We start from the raw sequence: 16931 nt of genomic DNA, 5'->3' as shown, positions 1-16931 counted from the left end.
TTCATTTATTTAAATGTGTACAGATGAATCAAAATCAACATTAAAATTTCATGTATACATATGAACTATAATTTAGGTTTCATGTGTATAATTGCATCAAATTAAAATTTATATATCAAATTACACATTAGACCAAAATTCATACATAAATTTAATATTTTTCCCATTGTTGTTATATAATGTTGAAACACACCCAGGAATTTTATATCAAATTGGAAGTACAATATTTCTTTAAGAACACTTTCCATGGAAAATTAAAGAAAAACATGAACGGACATGCATCCATTAATAATACCTATACACACTCAATTTAGTCCTCAAAGTTGATGTAATTGTCAATTTGGCTCTTTTTTAGCTAAATTTGGCCACTGACTTTTCAAATAAAGTCGGATAGTTTTTTTAAATAGAAATGTTGACTAAAACATTGATTTTTAACAATGTTGTCGTGATAATTATCGTAACAATTCACATGTATTTCATGCCAACATGACACTATTTGTCTTGTATGTTACGCCAATAAATAAATTTAAAATTTATAAAATTTTTCGAGAATTCAAAATTTCAAAATTGATAAAAATTCAAAAACAAACAGAAGAAGAATGAAGTACACATGTAGTGTCATGCGGGTTGTCATATTTAAAAACTTAACGTTTTAGTTAGTATTTTTGTTAAAAAACAATAATTCTACTTTTTTTTGAAAGATTGGTTGTCAAATTCGACTCCTTTTAAATGGTCAACGGTCAAATTTAACTAAAACAGTATCAATTTGATGAAAGTGTAAACGTTAAGAACTAAATTTATCATTATGCTTAAATAAAAAGAAAAGAAAAAGGAAAAAAAAAAGCTTCTTAAATTATTATTGTTGAATAACTGAATACATCTATAATCTATATATATATAAGTACGAGTTTAGAAAAATTTTGAATCAACGAGAATACCAGTTATTTTCCATCATATTATTAAATTCACATTTTGAAATTAAAAAAATTCTGAAGTAAAATAGAAGTTATGATAATTATACATTTAAAAATAATTATAATTTATAGTTAAAAAATTATAATTTAATTTACGATTATCACTAAATATGTTGTTCTAATTTTAAAATAGAGTTATTATTTGAATAGAGTTTTAATTTGAGTTAATTATATTAATTAGTTATTATTTTGAATAATGCTACTTTACATTAATTACATAAAGTAAAACTATATTGTATGTTGGATATGTTAGAAATGCTTTACTTATAATTTGAAAATTCTTTTATTATAATTTTTGAATTGATAAATTGATATATTTTAGTTATATTCAATAATTCAGACAAGAAATATTATTTTTCGTTAATTACTATAATAAAAATATAATATTTAAAAATTTATTAAATATTAAATACATAAAATCAAAATGCAAAGAATGTGACAATAGACGCTAGTGGTTTAAAGTGCTAAAGGGGTGGGCATATTAAATTGAAATTTGTATTTTATAAGTCCCTTTGTAGCACAGTAATAGTGCGCCTTTGTAGCACAGTAATAGTGCGTCCGCTTCGTAAGCAAAAGGTCCCTAAGTGGGCCCACTTTCCTTTATCAAATCAAATCAAATCTTTGCCCTCACCTCAGAGAACACCTGTCATCCTTTTCAACACCTGGATGGCTCTGATTGATTTCACCTTCCCCCAACTCTACTCTGATGCTTTCCCTCCAAATCCTCCATCCCCTCTCTCTTTCCCTTTAGCAGTTGGCATGAAATCTTACGTGGCTTACGCCCACATCATGTCTGATATCATGGTTCACGTTTTTTAAAAAATAAAATTAAAATAATAATTCAATAATAATATTTTTAATGAAGGTGCATCAAATATTAACTATTAGAATAAGGATAATTGCACCAAAATTCCAAACTATTACTTCATTTTAAATTAGTCATCAAATTTTAGAAATTTCTAATTACATCCTTAAATTATCGATATTATATTAATTATCTCGTTTCATTGTTAAAATTACTAATTTAACCGTTAAATGATAAATCAAATTTTACATAATTAAATTTAAAATGAAACGTTTTAAAAATAAAATGATGTTACATAACTTTAAAAAAAAAACAAAAATAAAATGAAACTAAAAAAATGAACAATGAAGCTTCTATAATTTTGTGAAAAATTTTAAAACCCCAAAATTAATATTTTTAAAACATCTATTTTACAATATTCGTATTTTTCTTAAAATTTTCAAATCTAACATGTCATTAATAGGTACATTAATGATTTTAACAACAAAGAACATAATTGATGTAAGCTCGATGTAAAGATGAAATTAGAATGATTTAAAATTTAAGAGCTAATTTAGGATCGTGTTATAATTTAAGATGTTTGGTGTAATTAGCTCTAAGAATATTGAATCCATGGCGACCACACATAATTTTTTTTTATAGACCATACAGAAAAATTGGTTAGGGGAATTAATAATAACCCCGTATTGATCTTGTTTCATTACGGAATCATGATGTCCAAATATATGTACAGAGTAGAAATAAACTGGTCGACAGTCCAACAGCATTGAAACAGGCACTCGCCACATCCAACGACCCCAGTGTCCGTAAATTTTTGTCGGACACGTGGAGAAAAACGATTTACCCAGAAGGAAACGGCACCGTTTCACATTTTTTTAATTCATAGATATTGTAAAAAGGATAAATTTGGTTGTCCATTAAAATGAGGTACAAAATGCACGGAAAACCTTTTTCCTTTTACTTTTAACGATCCATTGGTGTCATAAAAGGAATAAAAGAAAAAGAAAAAGGGCAATTTGGTCTATATTCGAAATAATTGGTCCAATCAATCTTTACGATTTATAAGTTTTTCGATCTTCATGCAACTCATAATTGAGTTATGCGCCAAGAATAATTGAAACATCATAAGAACTAGCTTCGGCAGCTTTGACTAAAAGGCCCTTAACAATATTCATTAATTATTATAAATAACAAAATTCCCTCGTCTTTTCTACCATCATATCCCCACCGTTCATCATATAAATTATAAATAACATGAAAAAAAAGACCAAAAAGAAAGTGGGTCCCGAATTTCATTAAGATGGAGGGAAAGGGGGAGAGGGGGGGGGGTTATTTACGTTTGCTGTACATCCGGATCAGAGGACCGTAACCGCTTGGGTGGCGGCTCTTCTTGGCTGCTGCTAGAGCCGGGAATTTCGGAGCGCGTGTCACAACTGCTGCAAGCGGCCGCGTCGAGCACGCCGACTGGGCTTGGTGGCGCGGTTGACGGCTGCTCGACTCTTAACTCCTTGAATCGAGTAGATGGACACGTGTCGACGAGGTATTCATCCATTAGTTGGTGACAGCTTCTCACCATTTCCTATCCCAAAGAAAAAGGAGAAAAATGAAAAAAAAAAAAAAAAAAGAGAAAGAAAAATCACCGCCAGATTTTATAAATTTTAACACAGCTTTCTATGCTTCTTTAATCTTCGAAATTCTCGCAAAGAAAAAAGGAAAAAAAGATATTTGCAAAATGACCTTTCAAGAAACGCAAAATTTACAAATAAACTTCAACAACATACTCTGTTTACACTCTCGTGAAAAAAAACGTCACAAGCCGGACATTCCAAACTGTCTCCGGTAGCACAAAGCAAGGCGGCGGCTGCCATCGTCGACGGCGCAAATCGGAGGAAATCCAGTACTGTAAATACCAAAAACAAAAGTTTAACGAATTTCAATAAGAATCTGCTTTTTCTTTTGTAAAGATTAGAAGTATTACCACGGGTGGTGTTGAGAATGAGATCCGAAGAAGCAGCGACAATAGAAGAAAACGAATCGGGTAATCGGGTCGAGCAAGAAGGGAGCTTAGAGATGAAGTAATGGAGATAATCAAAGGGAGTTACTGAACATAATCTCCAATTAAGAGCAGCCATTACACGAAGCTCCATTCTTTGGATGGTTTTAGGTTCGAAAACGAATCTGGGTTCGAATACTTGAAGGTCCAGTAACAATGGCACTTGGGGTTCTTCCATTTTCGCTGCCAATGATAAGCACGCCACTGATAGAAGCTGAAACGGCCACCCATTTGCTTGCTATGGGACCAAATTGAAAAAAAAATTAAAAAAAAAAGTAAAGAAACTTGGAAGGAAATTTTTAAGTTGCAGAGTTTTGAAATATAGAGGAAACGGAGTTTCTTTTTTTCTTTTACCGGAAGTGAGTAAGAAGAGAGGTAACGATCGAAGTAGTTGACGGAGAGGAACGCCGTTACTGGACTGAAATGATAGTGTGCATGCACCTGCATTTGCCTCATGTTCATATGAACAATCAATAAATTTAAATTTGTTCCTACTATATGTTTTGTGTATATAAATGAGAAAAATGGTGGACCTTTAGCATCCAATTAATGGAGTCTTGACGGGATATAACGTCGACGTAACGGTCCTGGCAACGGCGGAGATAATCGGGTAAAGGCATATGATGGGATTCCGAGTCGATGAGTCTTGAAATGGCATTCTCATCGGGATTGGGATAATACTTGTCATGGTGGCCGGAAAACGGTTCGGGTTCCCAGGTTACCACTTCACCAGCGTCCTCACCGCAAGACAAACCGGTGCTGCCGCTACTAGCAGCGGAGACAGAGGAACTGTTCAAGGGAGTTGAGTGAGAGTGAGAGAGGGACATTTGGATGATGGTGATGATAAAGATGCGGCTGATGGACGGCCGCAACGGCATTTACTGGAGGGATAGAAGCTTTGACGGTTGCAGTGGCGATATCGATGAGGGTGGCGATGGAGTGGAGGAGAAAGTCGGTAGTGGTGGTGGTATTTCGTCCGCTCATTTAGCAGCCTTTTGTGGTTTTTATGGAGAGTTTTGGTTCTTAGTTTTTTATATCTTCCTACTACTCAAAATCCTATCGTTTTTTCTAACAAAAAGTATAAAAAGACCATAAATGTGAATAAAAAAATAAGTTGAACTGTTCTTGTTTCTATGTAAGATAAATACAACATAGTAAACATATAAATTGCAACAAATTTCTTTTTCTTTTCTCGGGAAGAGAAAATTATTAATGAGGGTCAAAGTACAAATTTGACATTCAAAGATAGATACCACTTCTTTCCCAAACTTAACAATCTAGTTCAAGCCATAAACATATCAATTTAGAACAAATGAACAAGGTAAGTGAAAAATACCTCATGTTCAGCTCTTCGTTTCAACTCCACTTCCGCCACATCTAGTGCATCAATAATTGAATCAGTGGTTGTCAGGGTTTCCAAAGTTCTCTTCCCTGCTAATGCAACAGCTCCCTCCTCTGGAAGTTCTTCCTTTGGTATATGTTTGTCTTCAAATGTATTGTCAATGTCAGCCTCGAAAATTTCCTCCAATCTTTTCTCTTTTTCTTCCTGCACATTCAAGCAACGGTAAACACAAAAAGAGAATCCAGCTTTAAAGATAATCACAAATGCAGTAAGTAGAACTAGCTTAACAACAGCATTCTCCTTAATACTACTACTTCAAAATTTATGCTTTTTTATGCATAATGCACATGTAAAAGTACAACTAGAAGCAGTAGGTTAAAATTAAGTCGTAAAGTAATCCCCAGTAGTTATAAAGAAATATCACTGGCCATGGAACTAAAATGGCATTCATCACCTTCAACAGCCTGTGCCATAGATCTTTTATGAAGTGCAAGTAGCAAAACAGCCACATCATGTATCATTTATCATAGATATGTGCACACACACAAATCAGAGTGTAAGTGGTGGAAAATTTTTTAAAAACCTTACATTATCAAATTAGAACTAATTAAACAAATATGGAAAAGAAAATAAATGATGGTAAAAATACGGGGCTGGCTTCATTAACTTATCTCACCTTGATTCATGAGGGTGCACACATCACCTCATCATGAAAAATTATATATATTAAATAATTTACCTTGTTTTATCTGATAGAATCGTAGTTCGCAAAGTTAGCCCCAGCTCAATTTCAGCAAATTAATTAAACTGCTGCCACTATTTAACTGGCTGCTCCAGCTGAAAATATTCTATATATCATATCACTAAATATCTATCTCACCCAAATAAGATCTAGAAGGACAAACATTATTTAACTAATGAAACTAACTTTGATTTCAGCTGCCAGTGACATCTAAACCCAATCTGAAATTCAGTCACATAGCAATCCAAGAAAAAAAACAATAATTTAGTGAAATTCCACAATATTGCTTCATTATTCAACTAATCAACAAAACCCAGCTTCATCAAACAAAAAATGCTCTATCTTACACAGTAAAAGCCACTCTAAACTAAAAAAAAAAAAAAAATTCAAAATTGAATCCTCTAAACTCCACAATTTTACATCTCAATCATACTTTATTAATCGAACCACAACAATTAGAAAAAAAAATCACAGAAAAACCCTAAAAACTAAACCAAGATGAATATCATCAGAGAAATTAAGCAGAGAATGAAAGTAATTTAATACAGTTATAAGCAGATTCAGGTTGGTATGATGTATAGCGGAAGACAGATCATAATCTTACTCGTGAGATTAAAGAGATAAGAAATTCAAAGCTATGTGTGAATTTGAAATATACTGTGTGGAAGCAAATCCTTAATCTACTTTCTAGTAAGATATTTAGGGACGAAAATCCCTAAGGGGGGAGAGTTGTAACAACCCAATTTAGACCTTAATCGGAACAGTGGTTTCGGGACCACAAATTCGAGTCAAAAAAATATTTTAGTATTATTCTTGGTGTTTACAGTATGTGAGTTAATATGTGTGAAATTTTCGTGTGAAAATTTTATCGTTTGTGAGCTCAATTTTATAAAAGGACTTAATTGCGTTAAATGTAAAAGTAGCATGCTATAAGTTAAAAGTGTCTAAAAGCTATGGAGCTTAAAAGTTAGGGTCCTTATGTGATAAATGGACCATAAATTAGTTAGTGGAAATGTTGGTTTTGCATTATTGAAATATTGAATTTGAAATAAGGTTATTTGAGTAATTTATGAATATATGTTAATATATTAATAAAATAAAAGTTAAATTATCATCTTTGATGGTTCTTTCAACCGAAAATGAGAAAAGAAAAAGGTTCATGGAAGCCATTAGGGTTCGGCAACTTCAAGCTTTAATTAGTAAGTGATTTTGACTCGGTTTTTGATAATTTTTATTTTTTTGAGATCGTAACTTCGAATGCTAGTAAATCTATGCTTCAATTTTCGGAATTTATGTTGATTTTGTGTTTTGTCATTGTTGAAAGTTTGATGATTTTTGTGTTTGATGATGAAAAATAAATATGTATTAATAGATTTTTTTATGTTTTGGTTAAATAATGATTTGGTTGATGAATTTGTTTTCGGTTGTGGCTTAATTGGATAAGCTAAGTGATGAATAAATCATTGCTTGTATAATTGGATTTATTGGTGCATTTACGAAGACAAGAATATTCATGAATTATAGTTGATTTGTTAATTATTAAGTTAAGTTTAAGGTGTTTAGTTAATATGACTATTTGGTTATGAAATTGGTATAAAATATTTTTTTATATAATTTGCTAGCCGAATAGATGAAAAACAATTTGGTTTTGAAAATGACATTTTAGCATGATTCTTAGCATGTGAACTTGACATATTTCTATTCAGCATTGGTACTTAGTAGATGACTATTAATAGTTAAATGAGTGGTGCATGGATTATTTTTAAATACAATGGAGATTCGGTCATTTGGTAATGCTTGTATGTACTTGTATATTTTTGTCTAATAATCCGTGTGGAATAACTTGACCATTCAGTAATGGTTGCTAATATTTCATGTTTGGATGTATTAATGTATGTGCATTATATGTGCTGAATCAAGTTGTAAATAAATATATATATGTTACTGATTGAATTGAACTTTGGAGAATTTGTTCCGAGTGTGAAATAAATTGGATAAATGGGCTACTAGGGCCTAAGGTAAATTCGGTCTAACACGGGTTAGATAAGATTTTGTGTATTTTGTGCTATTTGGAAATAGGGACTAATTTGTGAAAATGTGAAATATTAGGGGCTAATGTGCAAATTGCCCTTTTTATGTGTTTTTGGGTGAATTTGAGTATATGTGAGATTAAATATGCATGATATTTGATGTATATCCGGGTTAAATCTCATGAGCTTCGTCTTTGGTATTATATCCGGTTTTATCCATGAGCTTAGTCTTTGGTATTATATAAGGGTCAAATCCCGCAGGCTTAGTGCTGGTATTATATTCGAGCTTAAAGTTTCGCGGGTTCTATGCTGGTGACCGGATTCGGGTTTTAAACCTAGCAGGCTTAACGCTGGTGATTCAAGTAAGATTATGAATTCGAAATTTCGAGGTAAACTGTGACAGCCCTAAAGTGACCCAAGTCGGAAAGTGGTTTCGGGACCACTAAACCGAGTCATAAAAAAATAATTAACTGTCCTAGTTGATGCTCATTATATGTACTTATGCATGTGTGAAAATTTCATGTTTGAATTTTGTTAATTGTAAGTGAATTTTAGTAAATAGGACTTATGTGAGAAAATTTAGAAATGTGCTAGGCAAATGTAAAGTGGCCTATTAATGCATGTTATAGAAATGGTGGGTTTGCATGTCAAATTGCCCAATATTTGAGCTAGTGGCCGCCATGCTATGAGTGGAAACATGTCACAAACATGTTATGTTAGTGATGTAGGTTAGGAACAATAAAATAAGGAGTATGGGTAATAAAGAAATGGAAAAAGGAAAGAATGTGTGTGATTGTTTCTCCCTCCCCATTGCCGTGAATGTAAGAAAGAAAACAAAAAAAGTGTCAATCTTTCTTCATTTCTCTTGGCGAATGTTCTAAGGAAGAAAGAAAACAAGTTGTGTTCTTTGGTTCTTCTTGGCGAATTGAAAGGAAGAAGAAGGGAGTGAAGCAATCGGTCATCTTAGGTCACTATTAAGGTAAGGAAGTTTGTACTAGCTCTTGAAATTTTAGTTGATATTGAGTGAGATATCAAGTGATTTTTGTAAACCATGTTGAAATTTTGATTTTTGGGCGAGTATGGTTTTCGCTATAAAAGATTAATAAGGGTGATGGTTGTGTTTCATGCTAAACTTAGATGAATAATGGTAGTTTGTTTACATCTTGATATCTATGAGTTCCTTTCTTGGTTCTACCATAGACCCACGAAGTATATGTTTATTTGGTGTTGTTGGAGGTTTATGATAGAAGCTAATAAGTGAGAGTTTGATAGATACTATGAGGTTAAACTTCATGAGATTGTAAGCTTGTAAGTTGGATGATGAAATTCATGCTTTGTGAAGGTAAATGGTGTAGAAGGAGCATTCGGCCATGAAAAAAAAAAAAGAAAATTTATGATAAATTAAGTTGGAAGCTATTATAATGTACTTGTGCATTCGGGTATGGGATGAAAATATATGAGATGGTTATAATCAACCTTGTAATTCGGCTCTTGCATATATATATATATATATTTGCACATGATGTATTGGTATGACATATATATATATCATCTCAAGGTATATGTTTATATATGGTAGTGTTTTAGTTATGGAGTAAATGATGGATGCGTATTGAGTTATAATATGTAATGCATTAGTTAGTAAAATGTATGTCATTTATATGTGGTACTAAGTATATAAATGGCCTCAACGTGAACATGCATATTCGCCACATGAGATGGATTAGCGTTGCATGTATTCGGTTAGAGGCAAGCATATTGATGCTTTTATCTTGGCTTAGACAATCGGCTAAAAGGAAGTGTGGGATAATATGTTGAGTTGATTCATGATTTCATATGTATGTGACTTTAATGTCTAATGAATATATATGGGCTAAGTACCTTGAGTTCCTCTTTTCGATGCTTAAATGATTAAATCAATTTATTTGTTAAAATTAAGCTCAAGAGCAAAGGGGAACTAGATCCGATAAAGGGAAGGAAAAAGTGGTCGAATAGCCATCTAAATCGTTCGACGACATCCGAGGTAAGTTTTTGAGTAATAGAACTTAGATTATGATTTGATTAGATCATGTTTTAAGCAAATCAAAATCATGCTCTTTGTATGTGGCTATTGAGCCGAAATTGCAAGTGTGATAAGTGTCTTGTGTTTGAGCTTTGGTAATGAAAATGAAATACGGATATGTCATGATTTATTGATATATGTGCTTGGTTATTCGAATGATATCCGGGCTAAGTCCCGAAGGCTTTTGCGCTAAGTGACTATATCCGGACTAAGATCCGAAGGCATTTGTGCGAGTTACTAATCCCGGGCTAAGCCCGAAGGCATTGGTGCGAGTTACTAAATTCGGGTTAAGTCCCGAAGGCATTTGTGCGAGTTACTATAACCGGGCTATGTCCCGAAGGCATTTGAGCGAGTATGTAACATCCCGAAATAGGGCCTAAACGGAACAGTGGTTGCGAAACCACAAATCCGAGGTAGAATGTAACGGCCTAATTTTCAGTGGTGTCAAAAATGGTGATTTGAGATCACTAAATCGGACAAATAAGATTGAACAAGATAGTAACTTAATATTTATGAGTCAAGTAAGAATTTAGAAGAATTTGTGAAATGGTGAATTTAGTGAATTAAAATAATTTATTAGGTCAGACGGGTCAAAAACGAGGTATCGAGACCTCGAATTTGAAAATTGAGCTATAAATATTTTTATAAATATTTATGAAGTGTCATTGAGTTAGTATTAAAGTTTCGTTAGAAAATTTTGATGTTTGGATAGCTAATTAATTAAAAAGGATTAAACTGAAAATAGCTCAAAATTTGTTAAATTGTGAGTAAATAGCTTAAGTATTTAAAAAGATGGATTTAAAGAGCAATTAGACCCAAAGGTTAATGGCTGGACGGTTTGGGTATGAAATAAGCAAGAAAACAATGTGAACAAGGGACAAAATTGGAATTAGCATAAAAGTTAATAGTTAAAAAGATGATGTAATTGAAAATCTAGACATTTCTTCAACTTTCTCAGCCAGAAACGCCGTAGCAGGTCTCCTATGCTGGTTTTTCATATTTTTGCACCATGTAAGTTCAATTTTACTATTTCTTAGTAATTTTATGTTTTTGTGACTTTTACAATTAGGTCCAATCATCTAATTCATTAGTTTTTGATTTGGTGGGTGAAATTGGAAGTTACCCTGGCTGAGTAAGGGTAGTTTATGATGAATTATTATGAAATTGAAGTTCTAATTTCATATTAAGGTTGTTTTATTAAGTCATTTTGATAGAAAATGGTATTTAGGACCTAATTGTGAGCAAAATTGTGAATTAGATGTTGGTGTTGAAATTCAGAATATCAAAGGCTGTGAAATAGTTTATAATGATAAAATAAAAGTGTTAATTTAGAAAAATTAGTTCAATTGATGGGTGAATTGAGCAGGGACTAAATTGTAAAAACTGTAAATTTTGGGGTAAAAGTGCAATTTCGAATTTTGAACAGCATAAATTGTGAAGTGAAATAGAAATCAAATAAATGCTAATGAGTAGAAATATTTTATATTATAGATCAAGAATCCAAAGAAGAACGAGGAAAGAAAAAGTAAAGGACTAAATTGTAAGGTTTAGTCACATTTTGTATCAAGGTAAGTTTACAGTAAATAAATGCAATATTCTTTTATTTTACATTATTATTGTCAATTTCCAGCATTTATATATTTATGTTATGAAAATATTTAAAGTCGAATTTAAGGTGAAGTGACAGAGGAAAAGTGTTAGAAAGCCCCGGTTGAACCCTAGGAATGTTAGGATATTAGGGTTGACAGAGACGTAACGAAATGAGCCATGTAAGCCCATATTAGAAATATGGCTTTGGAGACAGGATTGAGCCATGTAAGTCCATATTATATATGGCATTGGAGACAGAATAATTCATGTAAGTCCATGTCAAAGACATGGCATTGGCGAGATATTGATAGACAGAACGACCCTAGTATCCTTAGTATTCCGAGTGGTTCAACGGGTCAGGATACGAGTTAAATTACAGTGAATTAACAGCAAAGGAAAAGTAGATTATACTTATGAAAAGGAAAGGTCGTAAGAAAGAAGGTAAGGGAATAAAGAAGAAGATAGAAATTGAGAAGTAAAGAAATTTATGATGTTAGATGATATTATGCATAATTATCCATTATGTTGAATGTTGTGATTTATTTGCTTGTAAGCTTACTAAGCCTAGTGCTTAATCTCTTTATTTTCTTCTTCTTATAGTACTTATCTAGTCACTTGGGGATCGAAGGAAATGTCGGAGGCCGATCACACTATCAAAGAAATAACTCGGTATAACTAGACGTTTTGTTTTGGGTATGGCATGTATAGAAACTTAGCTACTTTTGGTATAATATGAATAATGAATGATGTGTAAATACTTACTAGTGATTAGCTAAGAAAATAGCTGATGATATACATGTTTATTAATATGTATGATTGAATGATGATTATCACATGAAAATTATGAAAATGTGAAAGTAACCTAAAACAGATTCAAGTAACAGAAATGATGTAACTTTGAAAATCACTAAAAATTGTAGAAACATATTTTGAAGATGAATAATATATGAAATTAAAGCTTATTATGTATATTTTCTTATGAAATAAGCAAAACAGGTAAAAGTATTATATTTTATGATATATCTGAGTTTTAGTGAAACAGGGTCAGAGCAATTTCTGGATCCCCTGTTTCAACTTTGGAAATTCACCATAAATTGTACAAAACTAATTAGAAGGTATAATTTATATGGTTAGAATTCTTGTTGAATCTAGTTTTTATAGAAACAAACGAATTAGTCATATGAATTTTGTACAGGAAGAAAAATGGTTCGTAGTAAGAAGAGGTCAGTGCAGTTGAGTTTTGAAACAGGGGAAACTTTAACTAATAAACTGTACTAATTGGCTAAGTCAAAAATTCTAGAAAAAAATTAGTAGATATATATATGAGTCTAGTTTCAAGAAAAATTTACGGATCTTAATTTTGAGTTTTGAAACTCGAGAAATGAATTTTTAAGTAACCATGACGCAGAAAAACAGTTTATTCCGAAAATTAAAATAAGTGATTTAGAGTTGTTTAAAAGGTAAGATAAGTTTAGTAACACCTCAAGCTTGACTCGGTGATGGTTTCAGGCGTGGGGCGTTACATTTATTGGTATCGAGCAGGTTTAGTCGGTTCTCAAAACAGTTAGTGTGAGAAAAGTCTAGCTATACATGCCATACTTGTATTTTGATAGTGTGACGACTCTCACGATTTTTAAATATTTTGTTTTATTGTAATGGATCCCGAGTGAGCTGGTGATGATGATGTAGAAAGTAATGCACCTGCTCCCGTAGAAGGGGTAGCGCCATCTGAGAATAGGCCAGTAACAATTAATCAGGGAGGAGTGACTCGAGAAGCTCTCTTCCAAGCTTTGAATGATTTGTTTGCCGAGTTCGTTCGTACGAATCCGGCAGTTAGACCTCCACCCCCTCATGATTCTCAGGCTACCCATGTAGCTCAAGCTCCCCAATCACAGGTACAGTGATAAGAGAAAAGCCACCAGTTGATAGAATCAGGAAACAAGGCGTAAGAGTTCGAGCAACAAAAAATGATGATGCAGAAAGAGCAGAATTTTGGTTAGAAAATACTATCAGAGTCTTTGATGAGTTATCTTGTACACCCGAGGAATGTATGGAATGTGTAGTATCACTTCTTAGAGACTTAGCCTACTACTGGTGGAAGACACTTGTATCAGTTGTACCAAAGGAGAGGGTCACTTGGGATTTCTTTCAGGAGGAATTTCGTAAAAAGTATATCAGTCAGAGATTTATTGACCAGAAGAGAAAGGAATTCCTGGAATTGAAACAAGGTAATATGACGGATCGATGAGATTGTGCATAAATTATCGGCAACTTAACAAGGTAACAGTAAAGAACAAGTATCCATTGCCTAGAATTGATGATCTGTTTGATCAATTGAAGGGAGCTACTGTGTTTTTCAAGATAGATTTGAGATCCGGATATTATCGGTTGTGAGTTAAAAGTCGATGTCTTGAAGATCGCTCGGACTAGGTATGGTCATTATGAGTTCCTTGTGATGCCATTTGACTTGACTAATGCTCCTGCCATTTTCATGGACTTAATGAACCGAATTTTCAGAACGTACTTGGATAAGTTTGTAGTTTTGTTTATTGATGATATCTTGATTTATTCTCATGATAAGACTGAGCATGCATAGCATTTGAGAACAGTTTTACAGATTCTGAAAGATAATCAGTTGTATGTCAAGTTCAGCAAAAGTGAGTTCTGGTTACGAGAAGTTGGTTTTCTTAGACATATTGTTTCAGGTGAAGGTATTATGGTTGATCCGAGCAAGATTTCAGCCATTGTTGATTGGAAGCCTCCTAGAAATGTATCAAAAGTTAGAAGTTTTCTTGGTCTTGCCGGATATTATAGGCGATTTGTAGAGGGATTTTCCATGATAGCTACCCCGCTGACAAGATTGCTGCGAAAGGATGTCAAGTTTGAATGGACTGAGAAGTGTCAACAGAGTTTTGACAAGTTAAAAGCATTGTTGACTAAAGCTCCTGTTTTAGTGCAACTAGAACCAGGTAAGAAGTTTGTGATTTACAGTGATGCGTCCATGAATGGACTTGGTTGTGTACTTATGCAGAAGGAAGGTAATTGCTTATGCCTCTAGACAACTAAAGCCACATGAGAAGAACTATCCGACACATGATTTAGAGCTAGCTGCCATTGTTTTTGCGCTGAAGATTTGGAGACATCATTTGTACGGTGAGAAGTGCCACATATTCACTAATCACAAAAGTTTGAAATATTTGATGACTCAAAAAGATTTGAATTTGAGGCAAAGAAGATGGTTAGAGTTGATTAAAGATTATGAGCTAGTGATCGATTATCACCCAGGTAAGGCAAACGTTGTTGCTGATGCTTTGAGTAGGAAATCTTTATTTGCATTAAGAGCTTTGAACACTAGTCTAGCCTTATCAGATGATGGTTTTATCTTAGTTGAGTTGAGAGCTAAACCGATGTTTCTTGAAGAAATTTGTGAAGCTCAAAAAAATGACAGTGAGTTGTTAGCCAAAAGAGATCAGTGCGAGTCGGATGTAGAGTTAGATTTTCAGATCAGTTCTGACGGTTGTTTGATGTTCCGAGACAGGGTATGCATACCGAAGAATGATGAGCTTATTCGAAAGATTTTACAGGAAGCACATAGTAGTTCTTTGTCTATTCATCCAGGTAGTATAAAGATGTATAATGATTTAAAAAAAAAATGTACTGGTGGGTAGGAATGAAAAGGGACATTTCAGAGTTTGTTTTTAGATGTTTGATCTGTCAGCAGGTAAAGGCCAAACATCAGGTACCTTCAAGTTTATTCCAGCCTGCGCTAGTCCCTGAGTGGAAATGGGATCGAGTTACTATGGATTTTGTGACAGGATTTCCATTTACACCGAGAAAGAAAGATGCAGTATAGGTTGTGATTGATAAGTTAACGAAGTCGGCTCATTTTATCCCAATTCGTATGGATTATTCACTTGACAAGTTGGCCGAGTTGTATATTTCAGAGATAGTCAAACTACACGGGTACCATTATCGATCATTTCGCATGTAAATCCAAGATTTACTTCACGGTTTTGGAAGAAATTACGAAGGCTTTGGGCACAAAGTTGAGTTTTAGTACGACTTTCCACCCTCAAACCGATGGTCGTCGAGAGAGAGAGTTATTCGTACTTGAAGATATGCTTAGATGTTGTGTCTTTGGAATTTCAAGGCGTTGGGAAAAATATTTACCATTAGTAGAGTTTGCCTACAATAATAGTTATCGATCGAGTTTGAAGATGGCACCTTATGAAGCTTTGTATGGACGTAAATGTCGCACACCTTTATATTGGATGAGCTTAAAGAAAGCGGATTTACTGAGATTGATCTAGTTAAAGAAATGAAGAAAAGTGAAAGTTATCGAAATTGTTTAAAAGCGACTTGAGACGGTAGAAGTCGATGCGATTTAAAAGAAAAGAGATCGAATATCAAGTTGGTGACAAAGTTTTTTTTTTGAAAGTATCCCCGTGGAAGAAAGTTCTCAGATTTGGCAAGAAAGGCAAACTAAGTCCATGTTTTATTGGACCGTTTGAAGTGATTGAGAGAGTCGGACCATTAGCATATTGGTTAGCTTTCCCGATTGAGTTAGAGAAGATTCAAAATGTATTTCATGTGTCTATGCTACGTCGTTATCACATGTGATTTCTTAGACAAAGGTTGAGATTCAACCAGACATGACTTACGGTGAAGAACCGGTAAAGATTCTAGCTCGAGAGGTAAAGCAATCAAGGAACAAAAGTATTGCACTTGTGAAAATACTATGGAATAGACATGGGGTAGACGAGGCTACATGGGAACCCGAAGAGGCTATGCAAAAATAGTACCAAAATCTCTTCACGGTAAGATTTTGGGACGAAAATCCCTAAAGGGGGAGAAATGTAACATCCCGAAATAGGGCCTAAACGGAGCAAGTGGTTGCGAAACCACAAATCCGAGGTAGAATGTAACGCCTAATTTTCAGTGGTGTCAAAAATGGTGATTTGAGATCACTAAATCGGACAAATAAGATTGAACAAGATAGTAACTTAATATTTATGAGTCAAGTAAGAATTTAGAAGAATTTGTGAAATGGTGAAATTAGTGAATTAAAATAATTTATTAGGTCAGACGGGTCAAAAACGAGGTATCGAGACCTCGAATTTGAAAATTGAGCTATAAATATTTTTATAAATATTTATGAAGTGTCATTGAGTTAGTATTAAAGTTTCAGTTAGAAAATTTTGATGTTTGGATAGCTAATTAATTAAAAGGATTAAATCGAAAATAGCTCAAAATTTGTTAAATTGTGAGTAAATAGCTTAAGTATTTAAAAGATGGATTTAAAGAGCAATTAGACCCAAAGGTTAATGGCTGGA

At 33.3% G+C, this 16931-nt stretch overlaps 1 protein-coding gene and 1 long non-coding RNA gene across 4 annotated transcripts in view; one reads left to right on the top strand and one right to left on the bottom strand.

The window, feature by feature from the left end:
• Positions 1–2924: 2924 nt before the first annotated feature.
• On the bottom strand, positions 2925–5693 carry LOC108475539 (cyclin-D2-1-like). 3 transcript variants are annotated; one of them, XM_053025519.1, is made up of 5 exons: positions 5629–5693; positions 4366–5378; positions 4187–4273; positions 3561–4070; positions 2925–3358 (listed from the first exon to the last, which is right to left on the bottom strand). In XM_053025519.1, the coding sequence occupies exons 2-5, from the start codon at positions 4708–4710 to the stop codon at positions 3113–3115; spliced, it is 1188 nt and encodes a 395-aa protein (XP_052881479.1). In that variant the 5' UTR covers positions 4711–5378; positions 5629–5693; the 3' UTR covers positions 2925–3112. The 3 variants fall into 3 exon arrangements, with proteins under 3 accessions (XP_052881479.1, XP_017633003.2, XP_052881478.1); XM_017777514.2 differs by having other exon boundaries at positions 3561–3679; positions 3758–4070; positions 4366–5650; XM_053025518.1 differs by having other exon boundaries at positions 4366–5650.
• Positions 5694–7025: 1332 nt separating this feature from the next.
• Positions 7026–16931, top strand: part of LOC128290076 (uncharacterized) — a 31105-nt gene continuing 21199 nt past the window's right edge. Inside the window, exon 1 of the long non-coding RNA XR_008279716.1 lies at positions 7026–7115. This is a non-coding gene — a long non-coding RNA (uncharacterized LOC128290076). The remainder of the gene's footprint in view (positions 7116–16931) is intronic.

The sequence above is a fragment of the Gossypium arboreum genome, chromosome 3 (genome assembly GCF_025698485.1).
Source record: "Gossypium arboreum isolate Shixiya-1 chromosome 3, ASM2569848v2, whole genome shotgun sequence".
NCBI lineage: Eukaryota > Viridiplantae > Streptophyta > Magnoliopsida > Malvales > Malvaceae > Gossypium > Gossypium arboreum.
This window is presented reverse-complemented; position numbering and strand designations above follow the sequence as displayed.

Coding starts and splice junctions, on each gene's coding strand:
- LOC108475539 (XM_053025519.1), bottom strand. CDS start 4,710: ATGCCGTTGCGGCCGTCCATCAGCCGCATCTTTATCATCACCATCATC. Junction 4,274..4,365: donor CCATTAATTGGATGCTAAAG/GTCCACCATTTT, acceptor AGGCAAATGCAG/GTGCATGCACACTATCATTT. Junction 4,071..4,186: donor TCTCTTCTTACTCACTTCCG/GTAAAAGAAAAA, acceptor TTGGTCCCATAG/CAAGCAAATGGGTGGCCGTT.